The 20,869-nt window shown below is 42.1% G+C and overlaps 1 protein-coding gene across 1 annotated transcript in view; it reads left to right on the top strand.

Moving 5' to 3' along the window:
* Window positions 1-1,272: 1,272 nt before the first annotated feature.
* The window catches only part of antxr1d (ANTXR cell adhesion molecule 1d), a 124,689-nt gene continuing 105,092 nt past the window's right edge, over window positions 1,273-20,869 (top strand). Inside the window, exons 1-5 of the mRNA XM_072583156.1 lie at window positions 1,273-1,696; window positions 19,598-19,669; window positions 19,755-19,826; window positions 20,005-20,086; window positions 20,212-20,245. Coding sequence (XP_072439257.1) covers window positions 1,548-1,696; window positions 19,598-19,669; window positions 19,755-19,826; window positions 20,005-20,086; window positions 20,212-20,245 — 409 coding nt within the window. The 5' untranslated portion in view covers window positions 1,273-1,547. The remainder of the gene's footprint in view (window positions 1,697-19,597; window positions 19,670-19,754; window positions 19,827-20,004; window positions 20,087-20,211; window positions 20,246-20,869) is intronic.

Here is a 20,869-nt window from a genome sequence, read left to right as displayed (position 1 = left end):
TATTTCGTTTCGACTGGCACAATTTGCTGCAGATCTGCGGTCGCCTTTCAAGGGCTGGCGTCAACATTTCAAAAATCTCACTTTATTTCTGTAGCCGTAAGTAATCATAGCGTTTGATATAATTCCGTTCATAAGAGGCATCTCAGGATGCCCTGGGAAAAGCTTGGCCTGGAAAATACTCTGAAAGTCAAACCCGCTCACAGCACTTGAGGTCAAATGTAAATAGGAATGGGACATCAAGAGCCACAGCCAGCGGAAAAACATTTTCTAAAAGCATTTAAATGTGGGTAAACCGTGCCAGATTGTTGCAAAGGTACCTGATTTGTATTGGATTTAAACGAATAGAATAATGCTACATTATGATAACGTTTAGATTGTATGTCTCAAGCGCCCTCTTTCTAAAGAGCGCGTATTGCATGATATTCTGAGATTAGGCAAACTACCTCATCTTTAACCCTCCAGCTCTCAGCATTCTGCCTCTCGTTTCGTCTTGAAAATACAGTTCGGAGACTTTTTTTGGATAAACAAAAGATTTTGGTCAATTTAACTATTAAAATCACTGCACGTTTCTCGTCGAAAAAAAATATAATTACGCCTTTCATTGAAGTCATTTGCCAATTTTGTAGAAATATGAATTCAAAATTTAAAAAAAGTGGGATGGGGAGTTGTCGTTGGAGGCAGGACAAATGCTGACCATAAGGTTGCAAGTGACAAGAGACTCAGGCCATTGCGAGAAGTGTGTTGGTTGTCTGACCATTGAAGGCGCATTATGGATTGATTCTATAGAACAATGTAAGACAAGAGTAGACCATTCAGCCCATCGTGACAGCACTTGCTTGAAATAAGCCATAGAATTCGTCCCAAATCTTTCTCCTTTGCCCCTAAAACCTTGCAAGGTTTTCCTCTCTCTCTCTGTTTACCCAAATCCCTTCTCAAAATTACAAAGCGATATGCTTTCAGGACTGTGTAGAGCGATGCATTACACACCATATGAGCTTCTGGTGAATTATTGGCATTTGTCATTGACCAAAAGAGCTATCCAAATAATGCCTATCCTTTCCTTGTAGTCCTGTTTAAACAAGTGTTCCCCAAGTATTTATCCAGTTTTGAGGATTATTAAGGAATTAGCCTGCAGCACCCTTTCGCACATTGCTTGTGGTTTGTCTGTTGCAACAGCTTCTGCAGAAGTATTGCACTCAATGCTTCTTGTCAGCCCCTCTTTTCCTTCTCTCACGGTTGAAATTCGCTTACTGGTGCTGGAAATTGGATGCGAGGGATTTATAAGGGCTGGTTAAACTGTAGTCCCAGCCTCCGCACTGACTGTGTGGCGAGGGGGGTCAGGAAGCCTCAGTCTGCACTGGAGAGGACATGCTGGAGAGTTGCTGCTCACTCACTCCAGCCTTGAGGGGGGGGGCGAATCATTTGCCTGGTTTTGCCAGGGAGCAGTAGAAGAGGAAGAGGGAGAAAGTTGGGTCAGTTATTTCCACTCCAGCGGCGTCCTCATTCCCTGCCCTTGAAGATCGAATGAGTATTTTGCCCCGAGAAAAATGGCGAGCTTTGCAAGCGGCGTTTGCAGAGCTTTGTTGCTCCTCGGCGTCTTCTCCTGCTCATTCACTTTTGGCCAAGTCAGAGAGGACAAAGACCACGACAAGGCATCCTGTCACGGAGCTTTCGACCTGTACTTTATTTTAGATAAGTAAGTGGGGGATCCATAATACTGGAGCTCTTTTATTTACTCTTTGCTGCACTCTTCGTGTATCTGTGTCTATTTTGGGGTCGGGGGGAGGAGGAAGGGGATGGTCTTTTTTTTAATCTTTTTTTTAAAAATGAAAACTGAGTGGACTCAGCCAAAACAAAACCCCCGCATAAAGGAACGAATACAAAAGGTTGCATTTGTATTTCCCCTCTGCGCGCTTGTTCGCTTCGGAAGTTGCAAATCAAAGAAATGCAGAGATTTCGAACAAAAGTGCGTGTTTTTGTGTATGTTTATCCCCCCCGCCCCCATCGCACCGCAATCTTTATCTTTATTCTGCTGAGTATACCCCCCCCCCCGGCTCTGCTGCCGCCGATCACACGGACGCGGCGGCTCTGGGAAGGCAGCGGCCGGCCCTCGCGCCTTTTGTCCCCCCCCCCCCCCCCCCGCTCCTCGCAACCGCCCGCGGCTCGAGACCGATCCGGCCCCTGTTTGAAAGGCGGCTCGCGCCGCAGACGTTGGCCGGGAGGGGGCGGGGCGGGATACACGCACCCCCCCTCGAGAGGGTCACGTGACAAGGTTAGGCTTCCAGCCAGCCAAGAGGGTGGGTGTGACTGGCACTGCACTGGATCCATCTAACCAGAGGGTGGGTGTGACTGGTACTGCACTGGATCCACCCAACCAGAGGGTGGGTGTGATTGGTACTGCACTGGATTCACCCAAGAGGGTGGGTGTGACTAGTACTGCACTGGATCCATCTAACCAGAGGGTGGGTGTGATTGGCACTGCACTGGATCCATTTAACCAGAGGGTGGGTGTGATTGGTACTGCACTGGATTCACCCAAGAGGGTGGGTATGACTAGTACTGCACTGGATCCATCTAACCAGAGTGTGGGTGTGATTGGTACTGCACTGGATTCACCCAAGAGGGTGGGTATGACTAGTACTGCACTGGATCCATCTAACCAGAGGGTGGGTGTGATTGGTACTGCACTGGATCCATCTAACCAGAGGGTGGGTGTGACTGGCACTGCACTGGATTCACCCAACCAGAGGGTGGGTGTGACTGGTACTGCACTGGATCCATCTAACCAGAGGGTGGGTATGACTGGCACTGCACTGGATCCATCTAATCAGGGTGGGGTGTGACTGGCAATGCATTATATCCACCCAACCAGAGGATGGGTGTGACTGGTACTGCACTGGATCCATTTAACCAGAGGGTGGGTATGACTGGCACTGCACTGGATACACCAGGTAGAGGGTGGGTAACTTGCACTGCATGTGGATCCCATCAGTCAGAAGGTAAGGTTGACTGGCACTATACCAGATTGTTTTGTCCAGAATATAGGGGTGACTGTCACTGTAGTGGATCCTCCCAGCCAGAGGATGGGAGATTCAGGGATTACAAATTTGTACATCCTTCCTGTGGTTGAGATAATGATATTGGGTTCAAATATTCCATGGGTAAGTTTTGCTGACACTGAATGAGGTACATAATCCGGTGGATGGAATGTAATGACATTGAGTGAGATACAACAAGCCAGTGATTGAGAAATATTAGCACTCGGCTGAATACACCTAGTCAATAGACAAGGGATACTGGAATTGATTTGGATACACCCAGCAAGTAGGTGAGAGATCCTGACACTAGGCTAGATACATCTAGCCAGTTCATGAATGATAATGGTACTGGGCTGGTTGCACCCAAACTGGTGGATGGGGGATACTGGCACTGAGTGTAAAACCCCAAGAAGCAAATAAGCAATGAGAAATCCTTTACGTGAGTAACAGACTCTGATATTGAATCTGAGCATGAGACACTGAATGGGCATGGAATGAGTGGCATATTGGCTCTGAATAAGTAGAATTCCTCTGGGCACTGATTAAGGAAAATGTTCTGAGCAAGAGAAACACTTGATAAAAGAGGTGTGAGTGAAACATTCTGTCGCTGTATGAGAAAGGTTATCATTGAGTGACACAACCCTGTGATGAGTGGGAAATGTAGTATTGTTGCTAGATTATGTGTTGCTGGAAAAGCGCAGCAGGTCAGGCAGCATCCAAGGAACAGGAGAATCGACGTTTCGGGCATAAGCCCTTCTTCAGGCTTATGCCCGAAATGTCGATTCTCCTGTTCCTTGGATGCTGCCTGACCTGCTGCGCTTTTCCAGCAACACATTTTCAGCTCTGATCTCCAGCATCTGCAGTCCTCACTTTCTCCTTGTTGCTAGATTAGTAATGCACAGTCCACTACAGCAAATGACGAAATTTAAATTCAATAAAAATCTGGAATTAAAAGTATACTGATCAGAATGAAACCATTATTAATACTTGTTAAAAAAAACCCACCTGGATCAGTAATGTACTTTAGGAAATGAAATCTGCTGTCCATGCCTGGTCTGGCCTACCCGTGACTCCAGACCCACAGCAACATAGTTGACTCTTAACTGCCGACAGAGCAATTGGGTAACAAATGATGGCCAAGCCAGCAATATCCCACCTTAAAATAAAATGTAGTATTGCTGAGTAATGGGGATACTGCCAGAGGGGGAGAGTGATTCTGACTGAGAAAAACTGTGTAAGATAGGCACTGCCAGTGAAAAGAAAGGGATTTGAATTGTCGTGGTTCCTCTATCTCAGAAATATATCAAAGTGTTTAAAATACTTATATTTACTATGGAATTCAGTTGCTGTTCTTAGATAGAAAATGCAGAAAAGGAAATTAATGAATTAGCTGGTAATTTTTCTGGCAACAGTGGTGGCAGAAGGCATATTCAGGATGTCTAGAACCTTAGCAAGGGACTTCAACATCCTTCGGAATCTCTAGACTGAACCTCAGCTTAAAGCATCTATTGTGCTTCAGATAATTAATAATCTCTCAACATTGCCCTGCTACACCAGCCCAAGATTTTGCAACTGGATTTTCTTGAGTAATTTCAGACAAGTAGCATTTTGACTGGAGTTGGGAGGCAGGCTGACATTGATATTGGCTGAAGCACACTGAGATTGAGTGGGTACGACTGAGAACCAGGAGTTGGTAATGCGACAAGACACCAGGACTCACAGTGTCCACTGACTGGGTGTACCTTGTTCAGTGTCACTGCCTCTCACCCACTGGATGTAATCAGCCTAATATCTCACCCACAACTGGTGGCAATGGGTGAATGAAAATGAATATGGTAGTGACATTCAAAAGGAGGAAATAATGATGTATGGGAGAGATGCTTTGGCACTAGTACTGGGAAGAGAGAGATTCATATGGCACGAATAGAATAAAACTGCTACTGCATAAGACAGATTATGCAACATGGTACTGAGTAAGAGGGATAGCAACACAGGAAGTGATTAAGGAATGAAAATGAGATGCTGAAAAACTCTAAATCAGCCTGCTTTATCACCACAATGTCAAAGTTAAATGTTGAAAAATCAGAAGTTCTGCTAAATAAAAATTCACATATTTTAAATTTTGAAGTGGAACTTTGCTGAACTATATGATTGGGCAAAAGAAATCAAAACATCCCAACCATAGATACCTGAAATGAAGTAAAATTTCTAGAAATGCACAGCGCTTGATCAGGTTAGTATTGATGAAACACTTATCTGATTTTTGTCTTTCTGAACTTAACCAATTTACTACATATCTCCAAAGTTTTTGTTTTGTTATTGTTTGTGTCAGATCATTCGGGAGAATATGGGAGAATTAACATCAGCTTTTTAAAAGTTCTTGCCTGCATATGTAGCAGTTTACAATTCCTTCGAGAAAATGAGTTGAGTTCAGCAAAGGAGTATGAGAACCCAACCATTTTCGGCCTGTGTTTCTTGGAAACTGCATGTAAACCAGGCAGCACAAAGAAAGGATTCACTGAGCTCATATCCTTTCTCCTCTCCCAGGGCATTCTGTTTAGCAATATCCTATTTAGCTGGCAGATAGATGGGAAAAATGAAATGTTATGTTTAAAACCTCAGAATTTAGATACTTTGCTTTTAAATGTTCAAATTAATTTTTAAAAGTGAATTGATAATTAATTAATGGAGTAACAAATCATAACATTTCCAGACTTACTAATTTTTGAAGCAGTGTTTTATTGCTTGCAACATGTCTGAAATTTTTCTGGCACTAAGCCTGCCTCTTGACTAACTCTGGAAGGAGACTGGTGGTGATTTCCCGACCACAGTGGCCAGTGAGTTACACATGGTTCCCACCAGTTCCATTTGTCTTCAAATGGCAATGTCTTAACCTGCCATTTTGAAGACCAGTATCATCAAGGAATGGATATGGATTTCAGACTCCTTTTTTCCCAGGATCTCAGCAGTAGTGGCTCAGTTAGAACCAGGAATATTTGTGGACAACACCTTCAGTGAGGTGAGGTGTACCAAGAATTGCATGCCAGTGAGTATCATTGCAATGCTGGATTCCAGGCCACAGGCCAGAGAAACAGCTGGGACTCCCCAAAAGTTTCAAGTGCAGTACTCTTAAATGGACATGAGGGAAACATGACATGGATTGGTTGGGGACGGGACTGATTTGTACTGTCCTCCCTTATATTCATCAGCAGCACTTTTTAAATGATTGATCACCTTGATTCTCCCTATTCTAGTAAGTGTAGTCCAATTATTAGCCTGTTAAGCATTAGAAAAGTAAATATTGATAGGAATGTTACCAAGGATTTTTCATTCATTCTTAAAAAGAAATGTGTGACTTGACCCAATGAAATGTGGCTCTGTGTAATTTGAATATATGTATTTCTCCAGACAGGCATGAATGAACTGTCCTTCCCTTAGCATTGCCTTTCAGAAATAGGAATAATCATCTTGTACCCTCAATTATATGCCAGACAGTGTGATCATCCATTTACCTTTAAGATTCTCTTCAAAACTCAACTTCTGGATTAAAGTCAGTGTCCATCATTTTCTTGCAATTCTGTGAAATGCCTTGCTTTGTTTTTCTGTAAAGCAAATTATAGTGTCACAGAGTCATAGAGATGTACAGCACAGAAACAGACCCTTCGGTTCAACTCAGCCATGCTGCCCAGAAATTCCAACCTCATCTAGTCCCACCTGCCAGCACCCGGCCCATATCCCTCATAACCCTTTCTACTTAGATACCCAGATGCCTCTTAAATGTTGCAATTGTACCAGCCTCCACCACTTCCTCTGGCAGCTCATTCCATATATGTGCCATCCTCTGTGTGAAAAGGTTACCTCTTAGGTCCCTTTTATGTTTTTCCCCTCTCACCCTAAATCTATTCCCCCTAGTTCTGGACTCCCCCACGCCAGGGTAAAGACTTTGTCTATTTATCCTATCCATGCCCCTCATGATTTTATACATCTCTATAAGGTCATCCCTCAGACTCCGATGCTCCAGGAAAAACAGCCCCAGCCTATTCAACCTCTCCCAATAGCTCAAATTCCCCAACCATGGCAACATCCTTGTCAATCTTTTCGGAACCTTTTCAAGTTTCACAACATCCTTCCGATAGGATGGATGTTGTGAAATTGCACGCAATTTTCCAAAAGTTGCCTAACCAATGTCCTGTAGAGCCACAACATGACCTCCCAACTCCTGTACTCAATACTCTGACCAATAAAGGAAAGCATACCAAATGCCTTCTTCACTATCCTATCTACCTGCAACTCTACTTTCAAGGGACTATGAACCTGCATTCCAAGGTCTCTTTGTTCAGCCACACTCTCTAGGACCTTACCATTAAGTATATGAATCCTGCTATGATTTGCTTTCCCAAAATGCAGCACCTTGCATTTATCTAAACTAAACTCCATCTACCACTTCTCAACCCATTGGCCCATCTGATCAAGATCCCATAGTAATCTGAGGTAACCTTCTTTGCTGTCCACTACACCTCATTTTTTGGTGTAATCTGCAAACTTACTAACTATGCCTCTTAATCTCACAACCAAATCATTTATATAAATAATGAAAAGTAGTGGACCTAGCACCGATCCTTGTGGCATGCTACTGGTCACAGGCCTCCAGTCTGAAAAACAACCCTTTGCACCACCCTGTCTTCTACCTTTAAGCCAGTTCTGTATCCAAATGGCTAGTTCTCCCTGTAATCCATGAGATCTCACCTTGCTAACCAGGCTCCCATGGGGAACCTTGTCGAACACCTTACTGAAGTCCATAGAGATCACATCTACCGCTCTGCCCTCATCAATCTTCTTTGTTACTTCTTCAAATTTCAAGGTGGCGGAGTTGTAATTAGCCTTAGTGCACCTGGGATAAGGAGGGCAAATAAATCAGCAAGAGTTGTTATTGCTTCTGGTCATAAACTACTAATCACAATGAAAATGTGAGACAGGGTAAATTTCTGCAGTTACCACAGCAAAGAAAGGGAAACCTATGGAAACTCTGAGGAACTCTGAACGTGGGGAGAGGAGAAGGTTAAACTTATATGCAATGGCTCCTTATGACAATTTATCTACTCATTACCCACTGTTTTAAAGAAATAAACCAATTAACCAAATTAAACCAAGTTAGAATTGACAGCCCCCCCAGGTAGGCACTGTAACATAAATAAGAAATTCCAAAGGAAGCTTACAGTTTTAAATTAAAAACATTTCTGGTGAATGATGATGTGCCTCAGACCCTACGGTGCCCAATGGTCATAGGAGGCCTGAAGCATAGAGGCGAACACTGCACACACCCTCTCCAAGGACACCCATGTATGGAATAACTGAAAAGCAAACTGTCAGGTGTAACAACCCACTCACTGGCCAACTGCCTGCGATGTGGATGGACATAGGGCAAGGCCCAGGAATAGACCAATGAAGAAGTCTTCCGATCTGCCAGCCATTCTGCATATTAGCTGCCCAAAGGTCAGGACCATGAGACTGAAATGCAACCAAGCATTTAATTAAAACCCGGTACAATTTATATGTATAAAACCAAGACGTGCAGATGCTGGAAATCTGGAGCAAAGAAAAAATTGCTGGAGAATCTCAGCTATCTGGCGAGAAGGAGGAGTCAACATTTCAGGTCCCAGTGATCCTTCTTCCGAACACTGCTGTCTTTCCAAAGATGCTGCAAAACCTGCTGAGTTTCTTCAGCAATTATGCTTTGTGTTTGCTTGTTCCATAGAATCCTCAAGGCATCAAAAATTACAGTCTGATATTAAATATGGACTAATTGACCAAATTAAGCAAAACATTGGAATTGACTTTGGAAAGGACATTGTAACAAAAGCCAAAGTTGCAAATGAAACTTACAGATTTCAAACAAAATGTTATTTTGATGAGTATGATGCTTGCCACACCACAAAGGTTGCCCACCAATCATTGTACCTAATTGTATTAGCAGACACCACGTGTTTGCGTTCAAAGGCCAACTCAGTGATGATAAAGAGAAACAAGACAGTCAGATGCAATGACCACCCCCACTGCTCGCTCTCTGGACCGGTTTTGATGACCAATTTGGGCAGGTACAGGAGCAGATCTATGAGTTAATCCCCTCAAATTTTCTGCTGCTTTCTGTACTATGTGCCCAAAGATCAATACTGTGGGGCTGAAGTGCAAATATTTAGTGAAAACTCCTTAAATAACATGAAAGAGGCTGTAGCCTAGTACATTTTGTATACCCAAGGTCCAGGGATTCCTTGAGGCCACAAAAAGTTCAGGTGGCCTGGGAGTTACTCATTGTCAATGGCTACGACTGTTGATGGCAAGTTGTATGGAGCACCAGAATGTTGATATTGGTTTTAGAAACTGTTCTTGATCCTTCAGATAGTGGAATCTACATAGGCACGTTCACAAAGCTTAAGCCTATATGTTTCATTTCGTACTTAATGTGTTTTGCCAATTCTACAACTCTATGCATGTAGCTTCTCTCCATGCAGCATGACATCTCAAATGGTACAGCGTTTCAACCTGGTACATAGTTTGGTAACATTCAATGCATAAATCTCCAGCTGTTCAGTTTCTTCAATCACAAGGGGTCCATGATCCTATAAGACCATAAGACATAGGAGTGGAAGTAAGGCCATTCGGCCCATCGAGTCCACTCCGCCATTCAATCATGGCTGAACCTTGGGTGCGTGCAGCGCTGCCTAAAGCTGCTTGTAGCAGTAATGACATGTTGGTCTGTGAATGGCCAGCAGTTTTTGCTCACTAGGACATGCAGTGAGCAGGGTGCCTACATCAGAGCACCTCATTCCTGGGTAAGGCCACTTAAGAGCCTGAATGACATTTGATTCCATTTGGCCTCTCCCATCGAACCGATTCACCATTAGTGAGCCTGTAGGTTAAAAGGAGCAAAAATGGCCCTTAGTAGAGTGATATGTTCTTCTTGTCGGATGTGGGAGTTTAGGGAGAGTTTACGGGTTACTGACGATTATATCTGCGATAAATGCCATTGGTTGGGAATCCTATCAGAGCGAATGGATCGGTTGGAGAGGAACTTAGAGGCAATGAGGAATTTATGAGAGCAAGGGGATGTGATGGATGGCAGTTATAGGAAGGGTGAAAGTCTCAGGTTCAGTCACATAGATGGGTTAACTCCAGGAAAGGGAAGAAAAGTAGACAGGTAGTGCAGGAGTCTTCTGTGGCTATCCCCATTTCAAACAAGTATGCTCTTTTGGAAAGTGTAGGGGTGATGGATACTCAGGGGTATGTAGCACAAACAGCCAAGTTTTTGATATTGAGAGTGGCTCTAATGTAATGAGAGGTACGTTGGGTTCCAAGTGATCGATTGTGTGAGGCAACTCTCTAGTCCAAGGTACAGACAGACGTTTCTGTGGCCAGCAGCGAAAAATCAGAATGGTGTGTGGCTTCCCTGGTGCCAGAATCAAGGATGTCTCAGAGAGGGTGCAGAATGTTCTCAAGGGGGGAGAGGGGCCAACAGGAGGTCATTGTCCACATTGAAACCTTCAACATAGGAAGGGAAAAGGTTGAGATTCTGAAGGGAGATTACAGAGAGTTAGGCAGGAATTTAAAAAGGAGGTCCTCGAGAGTAGCAATATCTGGAATACTCCTGGTGCTATGAGCTAGTGGGGGCAGGAATAGGAGGATAGAGCAGATGAATGCATGGCTGAGGAGCTGTACAGGAGAAGGATTCACATTTTTGGATCATTGGAGGCTGTTTTGGGGTAGACGTGACCTGTACAAGAAGGATGGATTACACTTAAATTGGAAGGGGAGTAATATATTGGCAGGGAGATTTGCTAGAGCTGCTTGGGAGGATTTAAACTAGTAAGATGGGAGGGGGGAGACCCAGGGAGATAGTGAGAAAAGATTTCAAATTGAGACTGATACAGTTGAGAACAAACGTGAGTCAAACAGTCAGAGCAGGCAGGAACAAAGCAGAGAACAAGGTAGGAGTACTGATAAATTAAGCTGCATTTATTTCAATGCAAGGGGCCTAACAGGGAAGGTGGATGAACTCAGGACATGGTTAGGAACATGGGACTGGGGTATCACAGCAATTACAGAAATGGACTCAGGAATGGACAGGACTGGCAACTTAATGTTCCAGGATACAAATGCTACAGGAAGGACAGAAAGGGAGGCAAGAGAGGAGGGGGAGTGACGTTTTTGATAAAGGATAGTGTTACAACTTACTTAGGGAGGATATTCCCAGAAATACATCCAGGGAAGTTATTTGGGTGGAACTGAGAAATAAGAAAGGGATGATCACCTTATTGGGATTCAATTATAGACCCCCTAACAGTCAGAGGGAAATTGAGAAACAGATCTCAGTTATCTAAGAATAATAGAGTGGTTATGGTCGGGGATTTTAACTTTCCAAACATAGACTGGGACTGCCATAGTGTTAAAGGTTTAGATGGAGAGGAATTTGTTAAGTGTGTACAAGACAATTTTCTGATTCAGTGTGTGGATGTACCTACTAGAGAAGGTGCAAATCTTGACCTACTCTTGGGAAATAAGGCAGGGCAGGTGGCTGAGGTGTCAGTGGGGAGCACTTTGGGGCCAGTGACCATAATTCTATTCATTTTAAAATAATGTTAGAAAAGGATAGATCAGGTCTAAAAGTTGAAGTTCTACATTGGAGAAAGGCCAATTTCAACGGTATTAGGCAAGAACTTTCAAAAGCTGATTGGAGGCAGATGTTCACAGGTAAAGGGACGGCTGGAAAATAGGAACCCTTCAGAAGTGAGATAACGAGAGTCCAGAGAGAGTATATTCCTGTTAGGATGAAAGGAAAGGCTGGTAGGTTTAGGGAATGCTGGATGACTAAAGAAATTGAGGGTTTTGTTAAGAAAAAGAAGGAAGTGTTTGTCAGGTTTAGACAGGTTAGATCGAGTGAATCCTTAGAAGAGTATAAAGGCTGTAGGAGTATACTTAAGAGAGAAATCAGGATGGCAAAAAGGGGATATGTGATAGCTTTGGCAAATAGAGTAAAGGAGAATCCAAAGGGTTTTTACAAATACATTAAGGGCAAAAGGGTAACTAGGGAGAGAATCAAAGATCAGCAAAGCAGCCTTTGTGTGGAGCAGCAAGAGATGGGGGAGATACTAAACGAGTATTTTGCATCAGTATTTACTGTGGAAAAGGACATGGAAGATGCAGAATGTAGGGAAATAGATGGTGACATCTTGAAAAATGTCCATATTACAGAGGAGAAAGTGCTGGATGTCTTAAAATGCATAAAAGTGGATAAATCCCCAGGACCTATTCAGGTGTACCCGAGAACTCTGTGGGAAGCTAGGGAAGTGACTGCTGTGCCTCTTACTGAGATATTTGTATCATCGATAGTCACAGATGAGGTGCTGGAAGATTGGAGGTTGGCTAACATGGTGCCATTGTTTAAAATGGGTGGTAAGGACAAGACAGGGAACTATAGACCAGTGAACCTGACATCAGTGATGGGCAAGTTGTTGGAGGGAATCTTGAGGGACAGGATGTACATGTATTTGGAAAGGCAAGGACTGATTAGGGGTAGTCAACATGGCTTTATGCATGGGAAATTATGTCTCACTAACTTGATTGGATTTTTAGAAGAAGTAATAAACAGGATTGATGAGGGCAGAGTGGTAGATGTGATCTATATGGACTTCAGTAAGGCGTTTGACAAGGTTCCCCATGGGAGACTGGTGAGCAAGGTTCGATCTCATGGAATACAGGGAGAACTAGCCATTTGGATACAAAACTGGCTCAAAGGTAGAAGACAGAGGGTGGTGGTGGAGGGTTGTTTTTCAGACTGGAGGCCTGTAACCAGTGGAGTGCTAAAAGGATCGGTGCTGGGTCCACTACTTTTCATCATTTATGTAAATGATTTGGATGTGAACATCAGAAGTATAGTTAGTAAGCTTGCTGATGACACCAAAATTGGAGGCGTAGCGGACAGCGAAGAAGGTTACCTCAGATTACTATGGGATCTTGATCAGATGAGCCAATGGGCTGAGAAGTGGCAGATGGAGTTTAATTTAGATAAATGTGATGTGTTGCATTTTGGGAAGGCAAATCTTAGCAGGACTTATACATTTAATGGTAAGGTCCTAGGGAATGTTGCTGAACAAACAGATCTTGGAGTGCAGGTTCATAGCTCCTTGAAAGTGGAGTCGCAGGTAGATAGGATAGTGAAGAAGGCGTTTGGTATGCTTTCCTTTATTGGTCAGAGTATTGAGTACAGGAGTTGGGAGGTCATGTTGTGGCTCTACAGCACATTGGTTAGGCAACTTTTGGAATATTGCATGCAGATTTGGTCTCCTTCCTATCGGAAAGATGTTGTGAAACTTGAAAGGGTTCAGAAAAGATTTACAAGAATGTTGCCAGGGTTGGAGGATTTGAGCTATAGGGAGAGGAATAGGCTGTGGCTGTTTTCCCTGGAGTGTCAGAGGCTGAGGGGGTGACCTTATAGAGGTTTATAAAATCAAGAGGGGCATGGATAGGATAAATAGACAAAGTCTTTTCCCTGGGGTGGGGGAGTCCAGAACTAGAGGGCATAGGTTTAGGGTGAGAGGGGAAAAAAATAAAAGGGACCTAAGAGGCAACTTTTTCATTCAGAGGGTGGTGTGTGTATGGAATGAGCTGCCAGAGGATGTGGTGGAGGCTAGTACAATTGAACATTTAAAAGGCATCTGGATGTGTATATGAATAGGAAAGGTTTGGAGGGATATGGGCCAGGTGCTGGCAAGTGGGACTAGATTGGGTTGGGATAGCTGGTCAGCATGGACGAGTTGGATCAAAGGGTCTGTTTCTGTGCTGGACATCTCCATTACTCTGTGATGCTCTGAGTTCAATTCTGGTCTCCCTATTTTTGGAACAACGTTGTTAAACTTGAAAGAGTGCAGAAAAGATTTACAAAGATGTTGCCAAGGTTGCAGGGTTTGAGCTACAGGGAAAGGCTGAATAGAGCTAGAGATATTTCCTCTGGAGTGTCAGAGGCTGAGGAATGACCTTGTAGAGATTTATTAAATCATGAGGAGCATGATTTGGTGAATAGCCAAGGTCTTTTTCCTAGATTAAAGGAGTTCAAAGCTAGACAGTATAGGTTTAAGGTGAGAGGGAAAAGACTTAAAAGGGATGTAAGAGACAACCATTTCACACAGAGGGTAGTGCGTGAATGAAATGAGCTGCCTGAGGAAGTAGTGGAGACACCTGGATGGTTACATGAATAGGATGGGGTAAGAAGGATATGAGCCAAATGCTGGCAAATGAGACTAGATTAATTTAGAATATTTGGTTGGCATGAACAAGTTGGACTGAACATGTTTTCTTTATGCTGTACATCTCTATGACTGGCAGGCGAGACTCCTGTTGGTATGACAATACCTTAATCAGTTTTTAGTTCAACAGCTTTATTTGTAAGCACTAGCTTTCAGACCACTGCTCCTTCATCAAGTGGTTTATCGGAGCGGCATTCCAAAAGCTAGTATATCCAAATAAACCTGTTGGACGATAACCTTGCATTGTGTGATTTTTAACTTTAACTGACAAAGGGCTTAGGCTCGAAACGTCAATTCTCCTGCTCCTTTAATGCTGCCTGACCTGCTGTGCTTTTCCAGCAACACATTTTTAAGCTCTGATCTCCAGCATCTGCAGTCCTCACTTTCTCCTAGTTGATTTTTAACTTTGTCCACATCGGCACCTCCAAGTCATGTTAATTAGTTTCTTTTGTCTTCTCTGTTTTGCACCTGTTAATTTTCTTATCAAAATTTTATTCAGAAAGGTTCCAATTTTCATGTTTTTAATTCTTCAGGGAGACAAACTAACAATTATTGGGGTAACTTCTATGTTTTTGCACTTCAATTTGCACCATACACACTTTCAATCATGCTGCTACGAAAAGGGAAAGGTTCTCCTCAATGTGTATGCTCAGACTGCTATAAACAGGAAATTGTAAGCACCATTGGCTGCTAAAGTTTGTGGCTATTTTTACCTCAGTGGTGAAGGATGACTGTGAAGAATATGAAACAACCACTTGATTTTTTCGAGAGATATCAGCATAGTGAAAAGTCTTAAACACATTTTGTGCATGCTTCAACAGGTAAGTTTAATCGTTTTGTCAAATTTGTTATTTTCAAGTCTATTATTTCATGGGTCTTACTTTTTTTTGTACTTTCATGTTGGCTATGTCAACATTTGTATCCCATCTTTAATTGTCCTTGAGTGAGTCACCCATTTGAATCAATGTTTTGCAGATGGTTTAGCCAAATCCACAGCATTGTTAGGAAGGCAGTTTGAGGATTTTGACACAGCAACAACAAAGGAATAGCAATGTATTTCTAAGTTTCAATTGTGAAGGTCGAGACTGTGGTGCCGGAAAAGCACAGCAGGTCAGGCAGCATCTGAGGAGCAGGAGAATCAACATTTCAGGCAAGAGCCCTTCATCAGGAAACAAGTTTCAATTGTGTCTGGCTTGAAGTGGAACTTCTCACCACTGTTTCTGTCCTTCTAGGTGATAAAGCTTGCAACTTTTGAAGTTGCTATTGAAAGAGCCTGGTTGAGATGTTGCCATGCATTTTATCAATAACACACACTATTGTCACTATTGGTAGCGCAGGGAGGGAATGGTTAAAGTTGTGAATGTGGTGCCAGTCAAACAGACGGCTTTGCCTGGATGGTGTTGATTATCTTAGATGTGGTTGGAACTGCACTCATTCAGGCAAGTGGGGAATTTTCCATAACACTTCTGACTTGTGCAGTTTTGACAGTGGGCAGCCTTTGAGAGTCAGGAAGTGAAATATTTGCCACAGAATTCCAAGCCTTTGACCTGCCATTGCAGTCACAGTATTTAAAATGGTAGACCGAGTCCAATTTGTGAGTATCGAGTTCAGTGCAATATTTCTCATACAGGGCTCTAATAGAGTATTCCAGGCAGTCTGCAAAGTAATGTGAAATGTGAGCCTGGAGATGAGGTGGAGTGTGGTGGAGTGTAGCTGCCATTGGCTGGCTATCACCTAGGAAAGGACATAAGGGTAGACAATCTTTGAAGTTAGAGGCAGACACACACCATCTCACATCTGTATTTAAAGACCTGTTTTGTTAAAAATCATGCTAAAACACTCATTACATGCAGCTGTTTCATATTATGAGTTTTTCATAATACTGTATTATAATCTTGAGGCCTGGGTTCAAGTCCAACCTGTTCCAGAGGTGTACAATAACATCTCTGAGCAGGTTGATTAGAAAATAAGTTTTAAAAAAACTACAAAACCTCAGGTGTAAACCTGCAATCAACTTAGGGAGAGGGGGGGGAGATAATTAGAGTCATACAGCATGGAAACAGACCCTTTGGTTCAGCTAGTCCACGCTGACCACGTTCCCAAACTAAACTAGTCCCACCTGCCTGCATTTGGCCTATATCCGTCCAAATCTTTTTCTATTCACGAACCTAGAAAAATGTCTTTTAAATATTGTAGCTGTACCTGCACCCACCACTTTCTCTTGCAATTCGTTTCACACACTAACCACTCTGTGTAAAAAAGTGCCCCCCTCATGTCTTTTTTAAATCTTTCTCCTCCCACCTTAAAATATGGCCCCTTAAAGTTTTGAACTTTCTCACTTTAGGGAAAAGATCTTTTCTATTCATCTTATCTGTGCCCCTCATGATTTTATAAAGCTTTATATGGTCAAGCCTCAACCTCCTACGCTCCAGTGAAAAAAGTCCCAGGTTATATTTATAACTGAAACCCTCCATTCCCGGCAACATCCTGGTAAATTTTTTCTGAACCCCCTCCAGTTTATTAATATCTGCCCTATAACAAGGCAATCAGAACTGCATGTAGTACTCTAGAAGAGGCTTTACCAATGTCCTGTACAACCTCAACATGACGGCCTAACTGCTTTACTAAACCCCACCAGTTGCCTCTCTCTGATGATAGAGCAGCCCTATGGTCCTCTGGAATTATGGTGGCTTAACCTTTCTTTTAATCTAAATGATTACTGAGAAAGGAATTGAAGCATACATTAACATGGTGGGAGGAAGTAAATGGAGGAAGCTCATGTAGAGTAAGAATAGTAACATGGGCCTCTGTACCAAATGGCCTGCTTCTACCTAGTCTGCGTCTACCTAGTGAATGTCTGTTTATTGTATGCAATTTACAGCAATTTGAATGGATCTGCTTTTATTCCTTGCTTTTGGTACCTGCTGCTATTGTTTGTCTGGAAGGCATTCAAATTGCTGACAGTTTTTATTTCTGGTGGCAATGTGCTCATTAGCACATTGCACACTTTTCTTGTTAGTTATCTTTTGTTGAATTCTGAAAACTAAATTTGTGCTAATTTGAGCTGGGGTAAAGGTGCTGAAAAAATTTCAAAACATGCAAAACTGAAGTGTGGCTAACTCAGAGTATTTGTGCAGTTCACATTGATTGGGTGATACAGGGCCTTTCAAATGATGCTGTAGCTAAGTTGGATGATGTGTTGTTCTATATGTGCTAAAGTGACAGAAAAGACAGCTGCCTTTTCACTATCTGGCTTTCTCTGCAGTGAGTTTTAAGCGGTCAAAGGAAAAAAAAGATTAAATTTTTTCCTCCACCTATGGTTCAGAATCATTTGAAAGCAAGTGGGAGAGAAATTTGGTTGCAGGCAAAATAGCAAATGAGAGAATTATTATTTAAAAATAACATCAGGCATGAACATGGAGCTGCAAAGCAATGTCCAAACTTGCAGCTGGAGGCTGGTCCTTGCTGTAGGGGCTTTGTCATTGTGATCAGCAGTCATAAATACATAGGTTAGACAGGTTCACCCAGCAGCACTCTACATTGTGTATCCAGTTTCTACTCTTACAGAATGCAGGTAACGTGATGGACTCACGGTTACTTTTCAAGTATCGGCTATCTATCTATCAATGAGGGTTATGTGGATTGGCCATGGAGAAATGCAGGGTCACGTGGATATGGTAGGGGTCTTGCTGGGATGCTCATTGGAGGGTTGGTGCATTGGCCTGATGGGCCAAATGGCCTCTACCTCTATGAATTCAGATGCCAACTGAGCATTAACAGTGTGAAAACAATGGGGTTGAATCAGACAATCATGATGCCTGGCTCTTTAGCCTTGAGGAAGCCCTGTCTCTAATGGAGACTGGGAACTTGGTATCCCGAGATGTGCAAGTTAGTTTGATTGGCAATAGTAAATTATTTGTAGTGTCCAGGGATGTGCCTGCTAGGTGGATTAGCCATGGGAAATACATTGCAATGGGAATAAGGTGGGGATCTGGGCCTTCTACTCTTCAGAGGGTTGATGCAGACTTGATGGTCTAAATGCCCTTTTTTTGCACTATAGGGATTTTATGAATCCTGATTTATCCAGATAATGAATTCTTTTAACACAAAATTTCTGACATATCCAGTTATTGATCCTGAGGTCATGATGGGTGTGGCCAGAATGGTCATTGAAACTGCAATGGTTAGGCACTCATCCACTCATTGTACTTATTACAAATACTCAGAGCCTTCAAAATATTCACAGAGATCTAAAACAACCTTCAACTTTGTCCAAAGCCCCACACCAAAGCAAAAGCCAGGTATGCCCAAGTACTGATTCAGAAATCAAACATAAATGCAAAAGTGGTGGGTCATCCAGCAAAACCAACTCATCCAGAGAAGCAAGTGCAACAAGTGTACATGAAAGCACCACCCTTTCTGATGGGCTGATAAACAAACTTCTGCAGTTTCAATCATTATGTATCCAATGTTTGATGGTGTAAACTATAATGTCTTACAGTTTGGGTATGCTATGTTGCGACAGTGTCCCTTTAAGATGTAAGGCACATGAGCACTGGTGAATCATCAGCCAGGTTCATGGCTTGTTTAAACTTGTATTGAGTATTTACAGAGTGCACAACTAAGAAATAGAACCTCTGTGTTGGTTTGCAGCAAGTTTGTATATTCTTTAGTTCTGATTGGATCCTAATAACTGCCTCGTATAGAATATAAACTCTAGCCAGAGTTGGCTAGTAGCTATTGAATTTGTAAAACTCATAAATTATTATGAGGCTAGTTCAGAAATGAAATATGCCCCAGTATTTCCTTCATTCAGGGAGCTATGAATCTTTGGAAGTCTGTATGCTCAATTGTTGGGTATATTCAAGACTGAGGTTGACAGATGTTTGGAAACTAAGGGAAATCATCTTGGTTGGAAAGGCTATAATGTACTATCCCTAATATCAGGTAGGGAGGTGAAGTTGAAATTGAAGATCAGCCATGATCTTAGTGAATGACAGAGCAAACTTGAGGGACTCCTGTTCCAATTTCTTACATTTCAATGTGTTTCTGGTGGTACAGGCCAGGAGATGGGGAGAACTTCCCTATCATCATTCAAATGGTGTCATGGAATTTTTACATCCACTTTGAGAGAACAGGAGGTTTTAATGTCTCATTCAAATGATAACACGCCTAGCAGTGCAGTATTTCCTTACTAATTGTGTAGTCCAGCCTAACAAATACTCATGTTGATTGCACATCTTACTTTTTTTTTATTTTCAGGTCTGGAAGTGTTATGAACCATTGGATTGAAATATATTCTTTTGTTGAACTTCTGGCTGAGAAATATTTGAGGTATCATCGAGTTTATGTAACATATTTACTGTCCAATCAAATAGTTATACTCAAAGGAATATCACTAATAATCAACTGTTTTCAGTCCTCAGTTAAGAATGTCTTTTATTGTGTTCTCCACAAGAAGTACAACCTTAATGAGTTTAACAGCAAATCGGTAAGTCTTGTCTCAGCTCGCTCAAATTTAGGTCAAATTGTGTATTTGTTTGTTATACAAAGCCCAATTTTTCTTAAATGAGCAATCTTCATTATTGGTCTTGAAATAATTCACTGAAATTAGCCAACTCACTGCTTCGTACTATTTTTGAACTTGAGTAATTATGTTTTAATTAAAGAGAAGCCATACGAGAAGGTCTTCAAACCCTTCGGAATGTTGTGCCTGGAGGAGATACATTCATGCACGAGGGCTTCAGAAAGGTATAATTTACAGCATAAGTTCTGTTTGTAATTTTATTTCTTTTAAAAATGTGTTGATTTGATCTCTATACCAAGGTTCATATCAATGTTATTTAGTAACTGTGTTTCATTTAAACTTGTTACAGGCAACTGAACAGATTCACCATGAAAACAATTCAGGTGGGTGTTAACCTTGTTTCCCAGTGGCCGTGTTTGATCCAAATCCTTATGGTTAAATCACTTTGTAGTATTCCCTATTACACTGTAACTTCTATAACTCCTACAGCTACCATCCAAACACCTCTCTGCCTTCTCACCCACCTCCATATTTTGTAATTCTCTGATTCATGCCTCCATTGCAACTTCCTTCCTTTCAGCCATTATTATAAACAATCAGCAGCAACATTATTGGGACTTTAGTTCCCTAGACCCAACCCTTTATAATTTATCTTCTAAACGTCTTCTGTTCTGTTCTTATCTGTCAACTAGGGCTCCCTGATTGGACCAGATTTAACAGCCCAACCTACTTTCATTCTTTTAGACCATTCATGCAACATACCTCTTTTACCTCTTTGGTCACCTCTTCAAATATTTCCTTCTATATTTCAGTGCTAATCTTATTTCCCTACTGCTGAAGATCAATGCAAGTTAGTACCGTTGTTAATATTTTCAACTTGTGGATTTTAATATGTTGCAAAGTATGTGAGATATATGAGGTCAACCAATCTTTTGTATGATTCTAATATTCCATGCATTACATAAAATAATGCCAAATGGTCAGCATAATTACTCACTCCAAGGATA

This window comes from Chiloscyllium punctatum, chromosome 13 (assembly GCF_047496795.1).
Source record: "Chiloscyllium punctatum isolate Juve2018m chromosome 13, sChiPun1.3, whole genome shotgun sequence".
NCBI lineage: Eukaryota > Metazoa > Chordata > Chondrichthyes > Orectolobiformes > Hemiscylliidae > Chiloscyllium > Chiloscyllium punctatum.
The sequence above is the reverse complement of the archived record's forward strand: the minus strand, read 5'-3'. Positions and strand labels throughout refer to the sequence as shown.